Consider the following 21,766-nt stretch of genomic DNA (forward strand, 5'->3'; position numbering starts at 1 on the left):
GATACTGCATATGCAATTTTATTACAGGGCTAATAAGTTACTTAAGAAAATATAAAGCCCACTTTAGGGTGAAATTTATCCAAAGACAGACATTTTTAGCATTATATCTGTCTGAATATTTAAAATAAGAACTATGTTCTTCATGAGTTTTTAGTGCCCCCATAAACATTTGTGTAAATATAAAGCTAAAACGAATCCTAATTTAAATTGATTGGCATGTTATTTGGTGTTCTTGGGTATTTGGGAATGTTTTCATAAATTATTTTTACTGATGAGAAGTTAACCAACTTAGTCAGGGTTTTGGAGCTCAAGATGACTGTCAGAATGATCTAGCGGAGCCTTTTCTGTTCTGAACAAGATGAAACTGGATTCAGGTGTGTGAGGTGGCGTGTTCCATGGTTACACTGCTGATTAGTGGCCCAGTCATGATTCTAACCTCACGCTCTAGGCCTCGGTCCTTCCGGGACGGTTTCCTCATGTCACATCCTTAGATACGAGGAACGGGCTTAGATTTTAACCCTATGATGATGTCAGAATCTCACTTGTGGAGATAATTATCTTTCCATGTGAGGCTAAAAATACAACTGTTGAGATCTTTTGTCAATGACTTTAGTTAAGTTTCTCGTGGCTGCAAAATGGAAGCCTTGTGATGAGGTGTTAGGTGAAGCAGCCTTTGCAGTATTTATGTAAGATCTTTTTTTGTTGTTGTTCTGAATTTCAGCTTGCTCAGTTACTGGCGGAACTGAACTCCATGCCAGATTTCTTCCCAGTCAGAACCCCGAACTCAGCTTCTGTAAGTGGAACGCCATATAATTATGTACTCCGGTACTGATTAGACACTTGATTGCCAGAAGGCTTTCATTCAAGAAAGCACCTGGTGGCGTCTGTGTGTGCTCTCGTTTGCAGAAGAAGAAGACAGTGAGGCGGGCCTTCTCGGAGGGACCGATCACACGGCGCACAAACCCGGCCCGGAGCGCACGGCCCCCCGAGAAGTTCGCCCTGGAGAACTTCACCGTCTCCGCTGCCAAGTTCGCAGAAGAGTTTTACAGTTTCAGGAGAAGGAAGACAATTAGTGGGGTATTTTCTGACCATAAGACCACTTTATGTCTAAGCAGGAGTCCTCTCATGTGAGCGTTCATCTTAGTGCACCCCAGGGCTTGTTAGAAGAGCTGAGGTTCGGACTTGGTTTGCAGCAGCTGAGCATCTGCATTTCAGCCAAGTTCCCAGCTGCTGCCAGTGCTCCTGGGCTGACTCTCGGAGGAGAACCCTAGGTCTGAGCTGTCGGCTCCGGAGAGGGTCCCTTCTCGCAGCTGAGCAGTTCAGTGGTTAAGACCCCAGCTTGATCTCCAGTGGAGGCAGTAAAGGCCTGACGATGGCTCCAAAGGGTTTTGTGGTTTTGGAAATACAGTGACTCCTAGTCTTTCTGTTTTAGGAAGGGGAGTTTTGAGAGCTTTTAGTCCAGAGCAAGAAACTCTGGACCCTTCCCCTTTGTGGGCTTGGCCGTTCAGTGTGGTTCAGTCCCCTTTCCTCGAAGATTATAGCAGGTGACCACTAATCGGTCAGGTCGCCCTGAGCTACCCAGGTATCATCCTGTGTCACGTGGCCATAGAGGAAGCCTGGCAATAGGGCACGAGTTCAGAAAATGGCTAAGCAAGTGAGTGATTTCAGGGAACTAGAAGAGAGACGTAGTTCTTAACTTTAATGGTGCTAGAGCTCTGAGGAGTTTAACACTTTCATATATATATATTTTTTAAACCACTGAAACTATGAATGCCAAGTAGTGCTGTGGCTCATTTTGCAGGGGAAATGCCAGGGGCATCGAAGACGTCACCGTGTATCTTCTTTTCGGCCAGTGGAGGATATCACTGAAGAGGACTTAGAGAATGTGGCCATAACTGTTCGAGATAAAATCTATGATAAAGTTCTGGTAAAGTATTTCTGATGAATAATTTGCACAATTGTGACTCATGCTAACAGTCCACAGCACTGGTATATGAAATGCGGAGTTGTTCTAAATTACCTTGGCTTGTACCTTGTGCCGTCTCCCCCGGGTGGGCTCTGAACTGGGACACAGCTGTAGGTACATTATCAGTATTCGTTAACACATGTTAGATGAAAGCATCTAACACGGTAGTGAGCTGCCTTCTTACAAATCAAAGAGGAACAAGACATCTTCCAGGGCACTTTCGAGCCAGCTGATGACTCTGGCAGTAAACTTGCACTTGCTAGATAGGTAAGCCAGTTCTCTCTGCTCCTGCCCCCCATCCGGCTGAGGAGGGGGAGGCAGAGACTTTGGTGGCTCGTATCTGCCTCTGTCTCTCTCTCTAATGAAGGTGGAGGAGAAGGCTAGTGTCTGTCTATATGTAATGGAGGAGGACAAGGAGGCTAGTGTGTGTGTCTGTTTGTCTGTGTGTCTGTCTATCTAATGGAGGATGAGGAGGAGGCAGCTAGTGTGTCTCCCTGTATGTATCTGTGTGTCTAATGGACGAGGAGAAGGGTAATGTGTGTGTGTGCGCTCGCGTGTGTATGTATGTATCTATCTAATGAGGTGGCTGGTGTGTCTGTCTTTCTGATGGAGGAGGAGGAGTGTGTCTGTCTATATGTATGTCCATCTATCTAATGAAGAGGAGGCTAGTGTGTCTTTCTGTATTTATCTGTCAGTCTGTGTATCTAATGGAGGCGGCGGCGGCGGCTAGTGTTTCTGCCTGTCTGTATATCTATATATCTAACGAAGAGGAGGAGGAAGAGGCTAATGTCTTTCTGTCTAATGGAGGAGGAGGGTAGTGTGTCTGTGTGTCTATGTATGTATGTAATGGAGTAGGAGGAAGAGGCTAGTTTGTCAGTCTGCCTGTATCTCTCTCTCTCATGCAGGAGGCTGGTGTCTCTGTCTTTCTGTCTTGAGGAAGAAGAGTCTAGTGTCTCTGTCTGTATATCTATCTATCTGTCTGTCTGTCTTTGTATCTGGAGGAGGAGAAAGAGGTGAGTAGGGCGGGGGAGGAGGCGCAGGTGGCGGCGGCTTACCAGACCAGGGAGAGGGCTCTCTGCAAGGCACATCTTATCTATGGGGAGGGAGGGCACATTTTTAATTACTATCTTCTAAATGCTCAATTTTTTGAACATTGAAAAAAATAATGTGCTTTTTTGGTTTATATAGAAACAAGTTTGCTAGACTAGCTTCGATTGTTAGGAAATGGGTTAAAATTTCTTCTAAATGGAGGTTTAGAGGATGGCTTTGTCTTGTTTGGCATCCTTTTTAGATGATGGGACACTGTCTGTAGTAGTTAAAAGTTTTCAGTTTAATTGCCCACTTTTTAAAACCAGGGGATTTGATGGTGAAAGTAACCAGATTTCTGGGGCCCGAGTTGGAGACCCGAGGAGCGTCACTGCTCAGTCACCCACCGTGGGATCTGGCCTCTCACGGTTTGTTAACACCTGATCATTTCCTGTCCTCTCAGCCTCCTGCTGTCTCAGCTGCCCCAGCAGGCTGCTCTGGCCCACAAGTAAAGGTGCTTACGGGCTACCACAGGGTGCCAGGGTTGTACCAGGGAAACAGCGCTGATTCTAGGGGAGAAGTGGTGCTTTGTTGTACTCAGGAATGTCTGTGTGGTCTCTGGGCCTCTGCCTGTAAGTCCCATGTTCCCCTTCTCTCCCCCAGGGTAACACGTGCCACCAGTGTCGGCAGAAGACCATCGACACCAAGACGGTGTGTCGGAACCAGAGCTGTGGTGGGGTGCGGGGCCAGTTCTGCGGGCCGTGTCTGCGGAACCGCTACGGGGAGGACGTGAGAGCGGCGCTGCTGGACCCGGTAGGAGCGGGGCCCGTGCAGGTCACAGACTGTCCTGGCGCAGGGAAGCAGGCTGACGATCAGGGGACCTGTAGCCACACAGCTCTGGTTTCTGTAGACCCCTCTCCACCTTCTCTCTGCCTCTTAAGACTCAGTCTCAGAGAGAAATGAAAAACAGGGTTTCCTTCTGGAAAGAGAGCAAGCTGAACAACAGATAGGACAGAGGAGAGTATGTTTTGTTTGGTTTTCCAGGGTCAGAGCCGAGCTTTCTTACGGTTCTGGTTGTGCAGGTGAACCTGTGTGCCTTTCCTCCAGCAGTGTAATGTGTTTTCCTGGGCCAGGCCCGGGTATGTCGAGGTGAAGGGTGCCTTTTGTGTGCCCCACACTGCTTCAAGGTTTCACGTCTGTGAATGCAATTTAGTTTACTTCAGTTCTTGTTAATTCATTTAGCCTTATAAAGTAGGTATGTCACTTCCCTACACACTGGTTCCCTCTGTAAAATAAGATAATACAGAGTGGGAGTTAGTTTATACGCCCTTGAACCTGGGCTGTCTGGCGCCGGAGTCTGTTCTCTTAACCACGGCCCTGTGAGCTCTCTACCGCAGCAGTCCCTAGGAGTAAATCTCCTGTCCCCAGTTAGCAGATGAACGTAAACTACTTAGGTTAAATGATTTGAGAAACCCTATACTCCTAAGAGCAGGGTCAACTTCGTGGGTAGGTGACCCGTGAAGTCGTAAGGGGTCCTGCTCTTGGTCTGATACCTGAAATTCTCCAAAATTCGTAAACAGGTATCTACTAATTATACACCTGCTCCTATTTAAAAGCAGTATGTTTTACTGTTTCTGCATGAATGATACTGGGTGATCAACTTTTCTGGGCCTTTTTGAAACATGCAAGAGGGAAGAGATACATGTTATAGGTTGAAGGATTAGCTAACGAATCCCACCTGATTAAAGATAGGAGGGGAGGCCAAGTGAGCCAGGCTTGACCAGAACCTTGTCCTCCTGGAGCCTCTCGGTGACAGGGCATTTCTGCTGCCCCTGCTCTCCTAGGATTGGATGTGTCCTCCCTGCCGAGGGATCTGCAACTGTAGTTACTGTCGGAAGCGTGATGGCCGCTGTGCCACAGGGATCCTCATTCATCTGGCCAAGTTTTACGGTTATAATAACGTGAAGGAGTATCTGGAGAGGTACGTCTCACCCATCAAAAACGGAAGTCGTCATCCTTGGGTCTAGCAGGGGAGGTCCTTGGGGCAGGTAAGGAGTTGCCTCCTTTCGGGCTGATTGTTATAAACTGCCTCTGCCAGCCATTCTACATCTGTTTGTACTGGAAAGGCTCAGGACTGGTACTTTCCCTGTTAGGGAATTCCCTCCTTTGCTAGAATTTTCCCCTCATTTTGTCAAACAGTACTAAAATGTACAAGGCAGGTTGAGGGAAAGCTGCAAAGGCCAGAGGCAGCCTCTCCCTGCTAGGCAGAGAGGGGCAGTTCGGGCGATGTGCCCTGGGGACGAGGAGACAGCAGTTTCAGGACAGGGGAGTGAGGCGAGCCCCCTTGGCGCTGGTCTCCGGCAGCCTCTGCTACTGTGGAAGCATGAGGAGTGGGGACTGACTGCGTCAGGAGGACTGGTTTGGTGCCCTAGTGGGTTGCTGAGCCTCCTTAGCCATGGATGCTGCCGGGATTTTACTTCCATCCCACTAAACTGCTTGTCACACTAACACTTCCCATTCTTTTTCTCAGTTTACAGAAGCAGCTGATAAAAGACAATTAAGAGAGAGAAAAATCAGCCAACTCACCGTGGAGTACTCCAACAAGACATGCCGTACCGTTTGTGCCTAAGATTTCTTACTGTTGTTTTTATACCAAAATTCTTTGTAGATGTAAATTCTATTTTTTTTAAAGATTTGTTTATACACTTAAAAAGATTTCTCAGGAAGACAGCAGAGGAATCTCTATCCATGTAGTTGCAGGCCTGTTTGTATACTGAATTGTTAAGCATCTGCAGATGATTAAAAAGCAGTTTAACACGGAGTTAAAATTGCAGGTAAGTTCCAGGGAAAAAACACTGTACAAGCGGCTCTTGCCTTCGACACAGTTTAACTATCAGCGTGGCCTTGAGCTTTCACCGCCCAAACAGTAACTCGGGCCCAGTGTTTGCAGGGTTCTGGCCCCTTTTTTACACCTTACCACCAGCAACCATGGTTCAAACCACATAGTTTAACCTGCTCTGGGTCCTTGGAAATCTACATTGAAGAATGTTCCCCTAAATTACAAAGTGCAATTGATCACAGAAGTAGAGTTTTATTTCTATTAAAACCTGAACAAAAGTGAACCGTCACATGACCGACACTGGAGGCCTTGGAGGGCTGCTGGCCGGCAGGAGCAGCTGCCTCTTCATTGAGGATTCACCTGCTGCCTGAGGTCAGTTGCTTCTATATTTTAAAAGAATATAAGGGTTAATTTTTAATTTAAAAAGATTTTGTTTAATATCTGAAAGAACTAAAACATACGGACCGGGAGACTTCCAACCATGTTTTTGAGGTTGAATGTATGTTCAATGGAACTTTGATAAAAATGTGAGAAATACTATACTTTTTTTGTGTTGCAGGATGGGGGAGGTACTGGGGAAAGTTGAAAGTGAACAGATTCTGGAGTTTTCCTGTATTTTTTCTACATTTGCTTTTTGTCCCCCCTCCTCTACTTTTCAAGGGTGGTGTTTAAAAAAAATTAACACACATTTAACTTACTTAAAAGTTACCTAAGCCAGAATATATCGTATGCCTCTTGGTAGAATAAGTGACCACGCGTAGCAGCGGTGACAATGACAGATCCTCACTGTGTTCCGGCGGAGGCTGGAGGAATGGGCATCCCGGCACCAGGGTTTTATGACTCTAGCAGCAGAGCCACACCTGCAAGCATCCATCGGGCTGTCTTCTCTTTGCTCTTCAACCTGAAGGTCCAGACGTAGTCAGGGCCCCTTGTCTTGGTTTTGTACACAGGACACTCGTAGGTGTGTTTGGTTTCCTGTCTGTCCACGGGTATGGCTTTTGCAAAGATGACTGGCATCGCTGACCTTATCTCCTTGAGGCGGGCGTCAGCAATGGTTCCTGACTGGGGGTCCCATCGGGCACCTACAGCAGAAACACAAGGGTGGCAACTGTAGCATGGTGGTGCCGAGCCTCTCGCTGTTGTAGGCAATAAAGTTCTTCTGGTTTTGTCACATGACTGCTTGTCAGTGGCTTCCTTACTGATCCTGGCCCACACCTGAGACGTGAGGGAGGTTTAGAGACCTGCCGCCCTGCCCTGCGCACCCTGTGGCACAAACTGTGGCTCCCATGCTAACGCCTAAACTTTCCTATGAACAGTAAACAAAATAATTTGAATTCAGAAGGTGTAAAATTTCATGAAAGCAGATTCTTTCTTTATGAATCCAGACAGACACAATGGATCAAATTGGTTGGGGCTCCCTTTGAAAAAAAGAAATGAATTGGAATGCTTATGGACCGTGTAAGTCATCTCCAAGTCGCTGCGTTCCCTCCCCACTGTATGCACCCTTTCTTAAGCCAAGTTCAGGTCACTCTCTTACATCACCTAGCCTGCCTTTAAACATCTGAACTTGGGGCACACACCTCAAAGGGAAAAGGAGCACCTTGGCAGAGACTTGACAGCATTTCTCAAGGTGCCCTTTAGGGTAAGAGATAAGAGCAAAGGTTCTACAAGAGAAATGCATGGCTGAATAAATTTGGAGACTATTGCATACCCTACCCACCTTGCCCCACTAGCTATTGACAATATGCATTGGCATCTTCAAGGCTTAGAGAAGTCTTTTACTACAAGAGTGAAGTTACTGACAGATTTAAAAAATGAAAATATTTTCCATTGATTAAAAAGCAAAATTAATTTGGTGTTGGTCTTTAATGATAGCCATCACCCTAAATGCCTGGAAATTTGGCTCACGTTGGACACACATCCTAGCCTCGCACTTACATTGTCTGGCAGTAGGAAACGAGGTAAATGACCACTGGTGTGAGTGAGGTCCTAAACATAATAACCCTACGTGCGCTCCTGGGGGTGTCTTACCTTCCATGAAGAGCCCGTGGAGGTATGCACCTTCCCTGGGGGGGTGCCCGTAGTCCTCCTTTGTTTTTTTGGTAACATCAACAGTCAAGCAAATTTTATCCAGTGGCCACTCGTTTTTCCGAGCCATGGTCTGCATGATTGCTTTGGGAGGAGGAGGGACAGGAATTGAGTAGGATGAAATCACAGGTAAGGTTCCCAGGAGCCACCAGTAGGGGAGCATCTCCCTGAGGTGAGCTCTGGTCCAGTAGGGTGTTTCTGGTTCTTGGGTATTTGCATGTGGCTGCCCTAGAGCAAGGGTGGGAAAGGCCTGCAGGACAACCTCCCTGCTTCTGTGAATGAAGTTCTCCTGGAACAGCCACACCCATTAGGCATTTGTTTGCACTTGCACTGTCAGAGAGGAGCCCTGTGAGAGCCCTCAGCCCCCTTCCCTCACGCTGCTCCTCCTGCTGGCATTTATTTTCCCTGGAGTTGCACCATCACTCCTGCCCCTTTTCTGTCGTGGCTACTGCACAAGGACTGGTCAGCCGGGTGCAGGGGGGGCTAAGGGGGTGTCCCACAAAGGTAGAGCTAGGTTCATGTCTGCTAGGGGCATGGTTCTGTCAGCGTCAGGGGCTGCCGGCCCCAGCCCTTACCAGTTAAGAAGGACTGAGGATTGAAGAAGCCCGAAAGCCATACCACAGCTGGAAGGGCAAGATCTTGTGTCCAGGTATCGAGTTCTCGGCATCGCAAGAGGAGGTCATTAAGCCTGGTGAACAGAAGGTAGGAAAAAACAAACTTGCTTTTAGTATTAAAGAAGTTTTCCAGTAAGATTCGCTTCCAAGGAAGGCGTGGTAGAGAGGTCTACAACCGATAACCAGTAAAATCGTTACCTGATGATTTGCAGAACAGAGTCTCTTTAAAGGGCTAGATTACTTCCTGTTGAGATTTTGTATCCAACAGCTATTACCACTGGGGACAGGAAACATTGAGAGATGTGGAAAATTTGCCTCCGTTTATGCAAACGTTGTTTTATTTAGCTCCTCCCAGCGATAGGCGGTAACTCTACACAGATGATCTGTGTGTGAGCCGAGCTGACAAGTGCCCACACGGAGCTATGTGCGGGAACACACAGGAAGGGGCACCCGTGTGTGTCTGGGGATGGGGAGGGGAGGCTGAGATGACTGTCATCAGACCAGAGTTACCGGGAAAGGCAGAGGCAGTAGGACATGTGACAGCAGCCTCCACGTGCACTAATGACCTGACAGCCGGAAAGGAAAGGTTCTCAGGGGAAGCAGAGACCTAGCCATTGTATGCCCGTGGTCTGAGAGACTGCTTGCTATTACGCAGGTTCTCTAACCTTGTTGGCACAATTATGCAGGGTAGGAAGCATCTAAAATTTACCCAGAAGGACGCCAGCTCACAGAGGCTAAGGCAAAATGAACTTCTTTCATAAAATCAGAAGATACGTGAAACCGTGAAATGTAGGTTTAAGGGCTGCTAAAAGCAGCGGGGGATGGCGCAGGGGTTTAAGAGTGAGCACAGGGAGGCTAGCCCAGCGTCAGAGCCAGGGTGGGGCCCACAGGGAGGGGCTCGCACTGGCCCTGCAGGGACCCAGTTTGGTTCGTTCGGAGTTGCAGAGCAAACAGGGCTGAATGAGGAGTCAGCCTGACAAACCACCACTTGCAGGAAATGTCTGCTTGAGATTGGACTGGGAAGGAGGAAAGGCTCTAAACGTTCACATTCAAACCTTAGTCACTGCAAGGAAAATTCCTGCCAGCTTAGAATTCAATATGGGGCAAGGCCCAGAGCCATGTTCTTTCAAATAGCTGGATTAGGGAAAGCATACTTAAAGATAGATCACACAGAAGAAGAAAGGCAAAGAACAGCAAAAGCAACAATAGAAAAGACTATCTCATAAACTTGTCACAAGAGGACAAACACTGCAGCCAGTTTGCAACAAGTTTTTCTAAAGAGTGAGTTGTTGTATAAACAAGATTATGGTTTAGAGTGATCAGGTAGGAAAAAGTAAGGGAATTAAGCTGGAAGGTCTCAAATAGAAAACAATTATAGAAATGAAAGCAAAAAGTTAAGCAGCATAAGGTGGAATAGTAAGAAAAGCAAACAAAGTGGAAGTAAAGAGTTCAAGAGTTGGAGAGAAAGTAAGATGAACGCTGAAATGAAACGGAACATGTCCTACTAACACAAGTCTAGAAAATTTGAGTTTTCCTAAGTTACACATTTGAACCTGTGTAGTCAGGGATGTGTTTCAAGAAAAAGTGACACATTAATCTGTAGTACAATATATCTTAATATAGACTGTGAAGACAAAGAATGCTCTGGACATCCAAGACATAACATGAAGAAAAAAGTTGTGTCTGCCTCAGACACCACCACAGCAGCATTTATCAGAGAACAGAACAAGGCCTACAAAGCCCTCCAGCAGCGAATGGGCTACAATTTGTAAATAACCATTCCAACAGTCCTGTGAGTACAAAGACAAGCGATTACATGGCGTGAAAAACCACCAGTAAATCCCATCAATCAACAGGTACCGAACCCCCAAACAGTAAGAGGAATCTGAAATAAAGTCTTAACACACAGGTTTAAACTCCTGAGGGGAAAAAAAAAAACAATAGGCAAAAGCAAAATTATGAGAGTAGGTCACCCATCAAAATAAGCAACCTGGAGCTAAAAATAGATTTTGGACAGTGACATTTTAAAATTCAGGGGAGGAAGAGGAGACAACTGAAGATGTAATGAAGATGACTCAGAACTGACTAAATCAACCAGAATAGACACATGCAGGTTGAAAATCCGAGAGTATCAGCGTGCAGGCAGATGAATATAACGGCAAAGGCAGTACCTGGAGAAAGAAGAGCTAAGAGTTTTCAGAGTGGGAGCAACGGCGGGCGCCCATTACAACAGCCCACAGCGCCAAGTAGGCTGTACTCGCAGAAGTAGAAGCCCACACCTAACTACGTTTAGCAGGAAAATTCTGCGGTATCAGGGGTAAGAAGAAAGATCCTACAAACGTCCCGGGGAGGAGGAGTTAGTTATGAAGGGGTGACAGGAATATTTATGAACAGCCTCATCAGCCATGATGGACGCCCGAGGACAAGCGAGTTAGAACACCGGTGTTCTGCAGGAAAATCTTCTCATTGTATCTAGAAGTCGGCCTGCAGGGAAACTGCTCATTGAGAGGGAGAGGAAAATAGAGAGAATCCAGACACAACCCCGTCTACTCCCCGCCACGTGCACAGAAAGGCCTGCTGTGTATCTTACCCTCTAGCGAAATGCAAAGGGGACTCGGGACAAGGGAGCCCAGGGTGTGATGCCCGAGCAGTCACGCTGCTGCTGCTGGTCACAGTTACTTCAGCCACAGCGAATGGAACTTCTGCCTTCTGCAGCTGAAGGTTCCAGAGGAAACATGCCTGGGGTCAAACCTGATGCAGCAGCTCAGAGAAAAACCCAGTTCCTGTCCCTCTTTGCATTCTGCAGTGCTGGCTACGTGACCACTACGTACGTAATTTATACCAACTACAAAGGGGCTCTTTTATTTTAGAAATAAAAATAAACAGGATTCTATGCCAAAAGAGTAAAAGATGAGGATGAAAAGAACGATATAACTGAAATAGGTAAGTTTTGAAAACACAGTCTCTCAGGATGCATACCTTTGATGGCTGTAATCCACTGTGGCAGTTCTTACCTTACCTGTGACTGATGACATGGTCTCTAAATTTGCTCTTTGTGGTGGGGAAAAAAAATTTTTTTTTTGAAAGTGCACAGTAACTCAACTGTGACAACTCTCTACCGGAGACAAGTGAAATACATCATAATGCTATATACTTTCTAACACTTTTTCTGAATGATCTATATTCCATACTACTACAGTTTTATAACTACATCTTCTCAAACGTATGTCAAGTTCACCACAGGCCATCTTTGCAAATGAGCTTGACAAAGCATCCTAAAAAGATTCCAAAGAGACAATCTTTCAACAGCCAAAACAACTCCTGAAAGGTCTTTTTGCCTCAAAATGATAGACTTAAGACAAAAGCTTAAATGGTTTTACTTATATTTGTCATGTACACAAATTACTTATCTATAAATCACTTACACAAAAGTATTAATATGTGGATTGACTTGAGAGAAACTTGAAATCTGTCTCAGTTGCAAAACAAAAATACCTGGTGTTTTAAAATAGCTGGTGAGAATGTAGTTTGGTGCAGCCATTATGGAAAACAGTATGGAGATTCCTCAAAAAACTAAAAATAGACTTACCATATGATCCAGCAAATCCCACTTCTCAGTATATATCTGGAGAGAACTCTAATTTGAAAAGATACATGCAGCCCAGTGTTCATAGCAGCACTGTATACAGTAGCCAAGACATGGAAGCAACCTAAATGTCCATCAGTAGATGACTGGATAAAGAAGCTGTGGTGTATTTATACCATGGAATACTACTCAGCCATAAAAAGAATAAAATAATGCCATTTGCAGGAACATGGATGGACCTAGAGATTGTCATTCTAAGTGAAGCCAGAAAGAAAAATACCATATGATAACAGAAACAGACTTGCAGACATAGTAAACAGTCTTATGGTTACTGGGGAAAGAGGGTGGGAAGGGATAAATATGGGAGTTTGAGATTTACAAATGTTAGCCACTATATATAAAAATAGACTTTAAAAGTTTCTGCTGTATAGTACAGGGAACTATGTTCAATATCTTGTAATAACCTTTAATGAAAAAAAATATGAAAGTGAAAAAAAAAAAGTTGAACTACAATTCCAGAACAAATGGAGGTGAAACGTCTAAAGGCAAAAGTGCTAACCTTATTTACTTGGGGTTCAAAAAATCCAAAGTATTTTTGCTACAATGTAAAGAGTCCCCATTAAAATAGTAGGAACTGTACACGGATAAACATGGGATAAAGAAAACTACTAAACTGCCAGAAGGCAGAAAAGGTTGGAAAAGAAGCTAGGAAAGATACAGAAATTAGGAAGCAAAAAATAAGATGGTGGAACAAATTTAAAGTTACCATTATTATAAAGCTTAACAGTAAATATAAACCCTTTATTTTTTATTGGAAATACAAAATCTGATTTTAGATATTCATAGCATTAATCGAAACCTAGTGAGAGGCTTTGCTCACTTCCCTGCTGCAGTGACTTGCCGCCGTTTGTGGTGTGTTTGCGTGTCCCACACGGCAAACACCTGGGTGCCCGAGAGGCAGCTCCAGCGTACAGTCATTTGGAATTCTAATGGGACCTTCTAGTTTAAGGATCAGAGTTGCATTCTGGTACATGGAAGAAAATGTCAAGAAAGTGAGGATAAAGAATCTCCACACAGAAAAGCCAAGAATAAAGAGAGCCTTGGGAAACTTTCTGTATTGACTACCAAGGCCGACTGTGGTTGGAGGCAACAGCAGCCCTTCCGTCCCCGGCTTTGCGGCACATCTCTGTGATCATGCCACACGCTGAAGGCAGTCTGATCTACAGTATACCATTTTAAAAATTTGCCATGAAATAGCATTAGTTGTCACTGGCTTTGAAAATAAGGGCATAAGATGGCACGAGGGTTAACTCAAGGTGCCTTCCACGGCCATTTAAATCATAGCAGCTCAATGAGGGAATTTCATTATCTACATTTTCCAGATGATAAACTGAAACAGAGAGTTCAGGCATTTTGTCCAAGTTCAGAGAGCTAGTAAGTGGGAAGGAGAATTTGAATCTTTTTCTGACCCCGACTTTAAATTGAGTTTTGTCTTCGAAGCAACACACCAAGGAAACTTAAAGGAAACTGGTGGTAGTTTGCACAGTTCTGCCGGAATATGATCACAAAGCACCGTTTTCATAGTTTTTATGAGGCACAATTTAGAACACTAAACCAGCAACCAAAGCACACAACGGCCAGCAGGAGCAGGCAGGGGCGGCTTACCACTGGGCCAGGCCGTAAGTAGATGGATAAGCCAGTTTGCTCCAAGTGTCTGGTACTGCATCACAACCCAACGCAGACTGCTGCGCTTCCAGGTCGGGAGATAACGTCAGCTCCCCCTTGCGTGGAGAAGAAGGCCACATGGTGAACCTCTTTCAGTGTTGGGAAGGCTGCTCCAGTCCCACCCCTAAACTTACCTTCAGTCCAAGGTCTAATTGTTGAAGTGACACACGGATTTCCCGCAGGAGAATATTCATCCTCTCACATTCTTGGAAGCAAACAAGAACATAGGGGCCTCTATTTGGATTTTTTTGCATTATCTCTGCCATGTTGAACTCTTCGGGAAGTTTCTCCAAAATGTCATCCAAGACATTCTTAACCTTAAATCATTAACAAAGATTTAGCTCTTTATTTCATTCTTGGTCACAGTGACTGTATAATCCTTTTTCTTTAAGTCCAAGAATATAAGCATACAACTCCCAAAGATGCTTGCTAATAATGCATTTTAAATTAATGAGAAACAAGATTTTAATATAAAAGTAAAAGAAAAAGTACTTGATGCCCCCTTCTCATCCCCATCATTCTATAGTAATAAATACCTTCAAAAGAAGAATAATGCCAATGTCTCAAGAAAATGTGGAAAGAGACACTCTAACAAAATTACAGCCAAAAACACACTGAGTGAAAGGCAAGCCACATATCTGGAGAAGATACCTGCAATACATGTATCTAGCAAAGGACACACATCTAGAATAAAGAGTTCTTCCAAATCAGTAATAAAAAGACTGACAAGTCAATTAGAAATTGGGCGAGCAACTGGAACAGGTACTTCACATGAAAGTATATCCACATGGCCATGAGCATATGAAAAAGTGCTCAATATTCTTCTTTTACTGAGGAATACAGAGTTAAAACTACAATGAAGTATCATTACCCCTAACAAGACGTAAGGAGCAAGAGCAAGTGGGACTCACACACTGCTGGGGGGAGGTACAGCCACTTTGGACAAACTGTTGGGGAGCATCTACTAGAGCTGAACACTGAACTCTGACCTCGCAATTCCACTTCGGGGTGTAGAGGAATGAGTACTATGAGCAGATACCTTTGGGAGTTACCTTTGCTGACAGAAGACAAGAATATTCATGGCTGGGATAGAACAGTGAAAAGCTAGGAACAACCCCAACATCCATCCCCCACAGAAAGAATACAAAAAGAATTTTATCTTCATATAATAAACTAACTACACAAAAATGAACCAGTGGTCCATGCAATCACATGAATGAATCCCACAAATGTAACGTGGAGCAAAAAGAGTCAAACATAAATTAGGACATACTGTACGACTGCATGTATTTGAAGTTCAAATACAGGGAAAGCTAATCTACAATGGCAGAAGTAGAGAGAGTAGTTATCTTTGGCCTGGGGTGGAGAGTCTTGATCAGTAAGGGGCATGAGTACCCTTCAGGGGTGCTGGAAATGTTCTGTATTTTGATGTGGATGGTGGTTATATGTGGTAAAATTCACTGAGTTGTGCACTCAAGATTAGGGCATGCCACTGCAGGCGCAATATACTTCAGTAGAAAAGAAAGACCCTTTACCTTGTCTTCTATGGATTGCCCCAGCTCCTCACTGCTGAGTGCATCCCTGGGCTGCATCTCCAGCAAAGTTCTGAAGAGAGCATTGGACGTCACTGTCAGGAAGTCTGTTTCAGCACTGGGGTGGAGGCCGTACAGTGCTGGGCTTTCTGGAGGAAGCATCTCTTCTATGTACTGGTGGTAGCCTGAGTAATCCAGGTTCGGCGGGGCTGCAAATCCTGGTGCCAGCATCAGTTCATCTTCGATCTTCCACCACAAAGGAAAAGTCAGTTATTCCAGATCTAAGTGGACATCAATCTTCACTTCCTCAGTATAATCTCAGATTTTTTTCCTGGTTGTTCTTTAGTTCCCAGGGGACTATTACACCTCTGTTTTAATTTTCCCAGCCTCTCGGGCTGTAAATTCTGTCTAACTGTTCTTAAGTGTGCAGGGGAAGCTATTTTTTAAAACTGCCACCTAGTGTAGCTGTTTTATGCCAAGACTTTTAAAATCATTTTCTGAAAATGGGGTTTATCTCTACAGTTCTTCCTGTTATGCCATCTGGTCCCCTCATGATCACCTGGAGGCAAAGTAAACATTGATTCACTCATTCAATAATAGGTAGTGATCACCTAGTATTCTCCAATAAGTCTTGGAAGTGATTCATATAAACTTGTTCTTAAGGAACTCACAGTCTAATGGGGACAAAATGCGTGCGATTTTCTATACAATCATGTCATCTTGGAGTAATGGCAATTTGTTCCTTCTGAAACCTGCAATCCCAGATTGCCTAGAGAGTCTGTGTCCTTACGGATGTTGCCCAGCTGTTCTCCACCAATTCCAAAAGGCGTTTTAAATATTTGGCGCATCACTTCTATTTTTATTTTATACCAGGATTATCAAATTACCCAGTCCTTCATACGGCCAGAAACAGAGCCCTTGACCCAGTAAATATGAGAATAGGCAACGCAGACTGTCTCACCACTGGTATCCATTAGCTTGCTTTGTTTTACTCATTTATTCACATTTTCTATCATTTCATATTAATATAATCAAAATAATCAAAATTTAAATTTCACCTGACTCAGCGTGATCACAACAAAACTGTGAAGGAGATTTAAACTCACCATGATTAGATAAATATAGTAGCCAGAGTAAAAATATGGGCACAAAATATGTATACTAAAACCGAAAGTTAGACTAAATATATCCAAGCTGCACATTGTCCTCTACAAACAAGGACTTGGTCTTCCCTGTTAGTGCTCAAAGAAATTTTAAGAGCCACAGTTAAATTAATTTTCAATACAGCCAAAAAGTTAAACAGTTTCAAGCAAAGAAAGTAGCCAAAAAGTGGAACCAGTTGGAACTTTCAAAATGCCACAGGGAACGGGCATTTGAGTGCATATTCACATAATGCTGGTGGGAGTGTATTTGGTCCAGGCTTTCTGGAAAGACAGTGAGGCACTCTGTTTACAAATATGCAAAGAGTGCCTTCTGTATGCTGGCAGTGAGCGAAGCAAAGGAAACCATTGCAAAGTCAAAGGGAAAGGCTTAGGTTTATAGCCAGAAAGATCTGGTTCAGTTCCCATCCCTGAATGATTTGGTGGCCTTAAAAAATAACAGTTTATCTGAGTTTCAGTCTCATTAAAATGAGGCTTGTAATAACAATCTAATGATGGTGGCTGTGGGAATTTAGTGACAAGGTATGCAAATAGCTAGGCACATCGCAGACTTTTACAGAGGTTAGTTTGGTCTTTCCTGTGCCCTATGAGCAGACATGATTATTTCAAGTATGCTCTGACTTTCTGGAAGGAAAAACAAAACCTGAGAATATCCTGTCAAATTCCTATGATGTCAAACAAGTGACACTTGATAAGCAAGGCTTGGTTCACACAGAGACGTGTTCTCCTTAAAGAAAACTGTGAAGAGGTCAACATACCCAAGGAGCTCCTGGAATCCTGACTCTGAATCCAGGCCTCCTCCCATCTCACTCAAGGGCTTTTATGAAAAGCTGCTTCCTGCTGACGGGGCCTAACTCTCCGCACAGCGGAGTCCTGTCTGGCTTTCAGGGGAGGGCTGTTTGAGAAGGTTGTTGTTATACCTCAAAGAATCATTCATGGTTCTACACAGACACGTCTCCAAGGAAGACACACAAACGGCCTTTAAGCACAGGAAAAGATGCTCTGCATCATTAGTCTCCAGAGAAATGCAAAACAGAAGTACAGTGTGATAGCACTTCACACACACCAGGATGGCTGTAATCAAACATGGACAAGAGGAGTGCTGGGGAGGAGGCGGAGAGAACGGAGCCCTCGTACGTTGCCGGTGAGAATATAAAATGGTGCAGACACTTAAGAAAACATTAAACATGAGAGTTACCACATGATCTAATAACTTCATTTCTATGTATAGACCCCCTAAAAGTTGAAATGTCTGTGCAAACACATACATGAATATTCATAGCACCATTATTCATAATAGCCAAAAGTGGAGACAACCCCAATATCCATCAACTGATGGAGAGAGAAACAAAATGGAATGAATCCATACAATGGGATATTATTTGACCCTTAAAAAGAATGAAGTGCTGATACAGGCTATAACTTGGATGGACCTTGAAAACATGGTAAGTGAAGTCAGACACAAAAGGCGAGATATCATCTGATTCCATTTACATAAAATATCCAAAACAGGCAAATCTATAAAGACAGAAAGTAGATTAGTGGAATGGGGGATGCTGAGGGGGAAAGACGGTGAGTGACTGCTAATGAGTACCAGGTTTCTTTCGGAGGCGATGGAAGATGATCTAAAATAGATTGTGGTGATGGTTGCACAACTGTGAATATGCTGAAGACCTTTGGATTGTCCAACTGAAGTTGGTAAATTTTACAGGATGTGAATTCTGTCTCAATAATGATATTTTTAAGGAAAGAACCAATGGAATCATGCTTATGAACCTCCACATCATGAAAAAATCATCAAGAATTTAAGTCATCTTTGCAGACATCAGAGCCAGGCACATTGTCGGGCACAATCATTAGAAATTGGGAACGCGAGTCCTGCCATTCCGTTGACTCCATCGGATTGTTGGCCTTTTTACATTCTCCCTCCTGTTACTTAATAAAAGACTCGCCTCCTCCACTGCCTCTCCAAGTAGTCACTTGGTTATGATAAGAAGCTCCCAGTTCACTATGAGTCTAAACAAGTGCATATGCCCTTGGCTTTTTTGATTAAAACATGCCATGACCCCAAAGTGCTGTGAGGGATTTTCAGAAATTACTCAAGGGTGAATCACGTTATCATGGTGTTGTTAGAGCTAAAGGATACCTTAGTGACTTTCTAGGCAACACCTTCATCTTACCAGTGAATAAACTGCGGCATGGCAAGGTCCAGCACAAAGCTGGACAGCAAGGTAACAACAGAACCAGAACTGGTTCTCCTGGGCGGTCCAGTGTTATTCCTGGTGCCACCACCATGCACGGTAGAGACGGGGGTCCATGTTTCAGTGACCTGTGCCCAGTTACTACCAACTGATCAGCACCCAGCCAGTGTGCTGCAGAGAATTTGGGCTCTGCCTGTGAGTTCAAATCGTGGTTTAGCTACTTACACAACTGTCTGACCTCTCTAAATCTAGGTTTCTTTTGTGATGACCTGGGATAATAATACCTCCTTTGCAGGACGGCAGTGAGAATAATACACTGCACAGGACAGACCCCTGACACAGAGAAGGTAGTTAATGAACGGTTTCCACTGTTAAACCACAGATTACAGTGCAGTCAAGAATAAAATACATACTATGAAAGCTTATACTTCGTAATAATAAAAATATCTCCCATTTATTAAGCATTTTGTTCTAATATTATACCAATGTTTAAACTGGACAATGAACCCACAAGTTGGGCCATTCTTGTTCTATAGATGATGAAGCAGAGACTTAGGTCCAGTGATGTATCTAAAACTGCACAGCAAACACAAGGAAGAACTCAATTTCAACCTGAGTTTTTTGTCTTGTCTTGTTTCATTTCAAAGCCCAACTTGTTCACTGTCTGTATCACCAAAATAGTTTTAACATGACAACTTTCAGGCGACCCGATACCCTATTTTCCAAAAGTAATTTACTGTATTACTTGTTCAGCACCCTAAGTGCCCCCTCATTTATCCAACAAGAAACTCACCCAGCCTCTTAATAGGACAAAGTCACTGAAAGCATTCTGACCAGCAGAACCTGAAATCCCACACAAGTAATGCGTTGCTTTTTGATCACGTGCCAGTGCAACCAAAGAAACTAACTGCCAGATCGCTTAACCGACGTAAGAACTGGCAAAAAGACATCCTGCAGATGCTGACGTATTAGATTAAGTTCCTAGTAACATAAGCTGCAGGAGCAGAAAACATCTGCATGAGAACATAATAACTGGGGTTTTGCAGCCTCTGCCACCCAGTCAGTCAGTGCTCTAACCTCTGTGAGTTGAAAAGGGAGCGCTGTCTGGTGAGGATGCAGGACTGCAAATGAGCATCTCCATCCCGAACACCTCACCAGGTTCCTCTGCATGGAAGGGGGCGGGTACCTGATTTCTAAAGGGCTAACGCACACACCAGTGATGCCCCTGGGGTTGCATCATCTATGTTTATTTTACAATTATGTGAATGAGAGTTCAGGCTTGTGAAGGTTAATGGACTGCTTTGTTTGGTAACAGTAATTCGCTCCTTTTCTCCAAGGCAGAGACAGAGAGGCAACAGCAGAGTGACCTTCTGGCTCTGCCCCTTGACCTCCACCATCTTTCGAGGAAATCAGCCTTTGTAAAGGTGGCGCACTGGACACTGTTCATCTTTCCCGTCTCCATGGTAACCTGCTCCCAGACCTCTTCTGAGGAGTGACTTCCAATTGTGTTAAATTGAAAGTGCCTTTCTGACCTGTGAAACCCTGCTCATTAGAACTAAGGAAAGACCAGGAGACTCATAATCAAAAGAAATAAATAATAATCATATGGCAGGAAAGTATTTTTTTTCCTGCATCATCTCCAAATCGTTTAACATTATTTAAAAGTATCAGAAATTAATGTCCCCAATGTTCTATATGAGACTACAATACACCACATTTTTCAATACATATATTATACTGCTTCTCAAAATGGACTCGAGGAAGGTGACTGAAACTATGTAACTCTTTTATGAGATGAAGTTGTCAAGAAGTTATAAACAGGCAGTTGCCCAAACTATTTTTAAAAATACATGGCACTGTTCTAAACACACTGAGTGTCTGGTCCAAGTGGGAGCAGAGATGGTATGGTAGAGGGTTTCCAAGAAATAATCAGGCAATGGCCATGAAACTGGAGACCTTAAGAGAGAGACATGAGAAAAGTATGCCACCACTTTCAGCTGCTTTGGTGTGGAAAACAAGGACTGAGCACTTTTTCCAGAAAACCCAACCCCAGTCACAAATCACGTGGGTGTCTGGTCTACACAAAGGGCTGGTAGGATGAGAAATGGGGAAAGGGTATCTGGTGTCTTTAAACTCCCGTATAGGGGGCTCCACCCCTTTCTCACAGAAGGAAGAACTGCATTCTCATGTCAGTACATTTTCTGGAGCACACACTTAGTTAGGGGTTGGTGATCACAGTTTAGAATATTCCATGGCTTCTGTGACAGTGGAAAAAACTACAGATTTCACTTGTTTCAGAGCCCCTGCACTGAAATCAATACACCTATCTTCTGGCTGGAGCTCCTGCCCGTGATAACTGAGTGACGTGGGGCAAATCACCGTGCCTCAGTCTTTTTGTCTACAAAATGGGGTGACAATGTCAGTTCTGCATACCTCACAGGGTTACCCCAAAGATCCAGTGAGTCCGGGCATGTGGCAGTACTTCCTGTGAACTCACTCTAACAAGCCCAGAAGTCAGCTGGGTCGGATGGGGCGGGGGGTCTGGTTAAAATACAGATTCTGATTCTGTGGGTCTGATGTAGGGCCTGAGACACTGCATTTCTAACAAATACCCAAACTCCTTTGAATCTGGGCCAGAATATACTCACAAAAGGCCAAGAATCCTCCATAACATTCAAGATTTACAGAGTGAAATTGATTTAAAAAATCCTGTGTTTTTGCTCCTCTGGGAAATGATTTAAAAAACAACTTACCAAAGAGGGATTCATGAATTCTTCTAAGTACGCCCGGCACAGTTTGCGGTCCCAGTCATCTGTGATGTGGCCCCCATACATGATCTCACCAAAGAGATAATGGAGGGCTTCCCACGGGACCTGGGGGAAATCACACCAGCATTCACTTCCAGGTCCAGGGCATCTGCCTCAGCACGTTCAACCAGCGGCAAGTGCCTCCCTGCAAGCCCCTCCTACACAATTCTTCCCCAACCCCAACCCCCCCCCCCCCGCCAACAGGAGCATTTAAAAGAGGTT

At 44.3% G+C, this 21,766-nt stretch overlaps 2 protein-coding genes across 9 annotated transcripts in view; one reads left to right on the plus strand and one right to left on the minus strand.

Moving 5' to 3' along the window:
* The window catches only part of CDCA7L (cell division cycle associated 7 like), a 162,643-nt gene extending 155,636 nt beyond the window's left edge, over positions 1-7,007 (plus strand). For 7 of the 8 annotated variants that reach the window (XM_072964874.1, XM_072964875.1, XM_072964879.1 and 4 more), the window contains 6 exons: positions 722-793; positions 907-1,077; positions 1,802-1,927; positions 3,656-3,805; positions 4,837-4,973; positions 5,523-7,007. In XM_072964874.1, the coding sequence (XP_072820975.1) occupies positions 722-793; positions 907-1,077; positions 1,802-1,927; positions 3,656-3,805; positions 4,837-4,973; positions 5,523-5,553 (687 nt within the window). In that variant the 3' untranslated portion in view covers positions 5,554-7,007. The remainder of the gene's footprint in view (positions 1-721; positions 794-906; positions 1,078-1,801; positions 1,928-3,655; positions 3,806-4,836; positions 4,974-5,522) is intronic. The other variant, XM_031674247.2, reaches the window with a different exon arrangement.
* Positions 6,659-21,766, minus strand: part of DNAH11 (dynein axonemal heavy chain 11) — a 275,861-nt gene continuing 260,753 nt past the window's right edge. Inside the window, exons 76-82 of the mRNA XM_072964862.1 lie at positions 21,491-21,610; positions 15,380-15,622; positions 13,979-14,161; positions 13,785-13,900; positions 8,495-8,607; positions 7,863-8,003; positions 6,659-6,913 (exon numbers count right to left, since the gene is read on the minus strand). Of these exons, the coding sequence (XP_072820963.1) occupies positions 6,666-6,913; positions 7,863-8,003; positions 8,495-8,607; positions 13,785-13,900; positions 13,979-14,161; positions 15,380-15,622; positions 21,491-21,610 (1,164 nt within the window). The 3' untranslated portion in view covers positions 6,659-6,665. The remainder of the gene's footprint in view (positions 6,914-7,862; positions 8,004-8,494; positions 8,608-13,784; positions 13,901-13,978; positions 14,162-15,379; positions 15,623-21,490; positions 21,611-21,766) is intronic.

The sequence above is a fragment of the Vicugna pacos genome, chromosome 7, assembly GCF_048564905.1.
Source record: "Vicugna pacos chromosome 7, VicPac4, whole genome shotgun sequence".
Lineage (NCBI taxonomy): Eukaryota > Metazoa > Chordata > Mammalia > Artiodactyla > Camelidae > Vicugna > Vicugna pacos.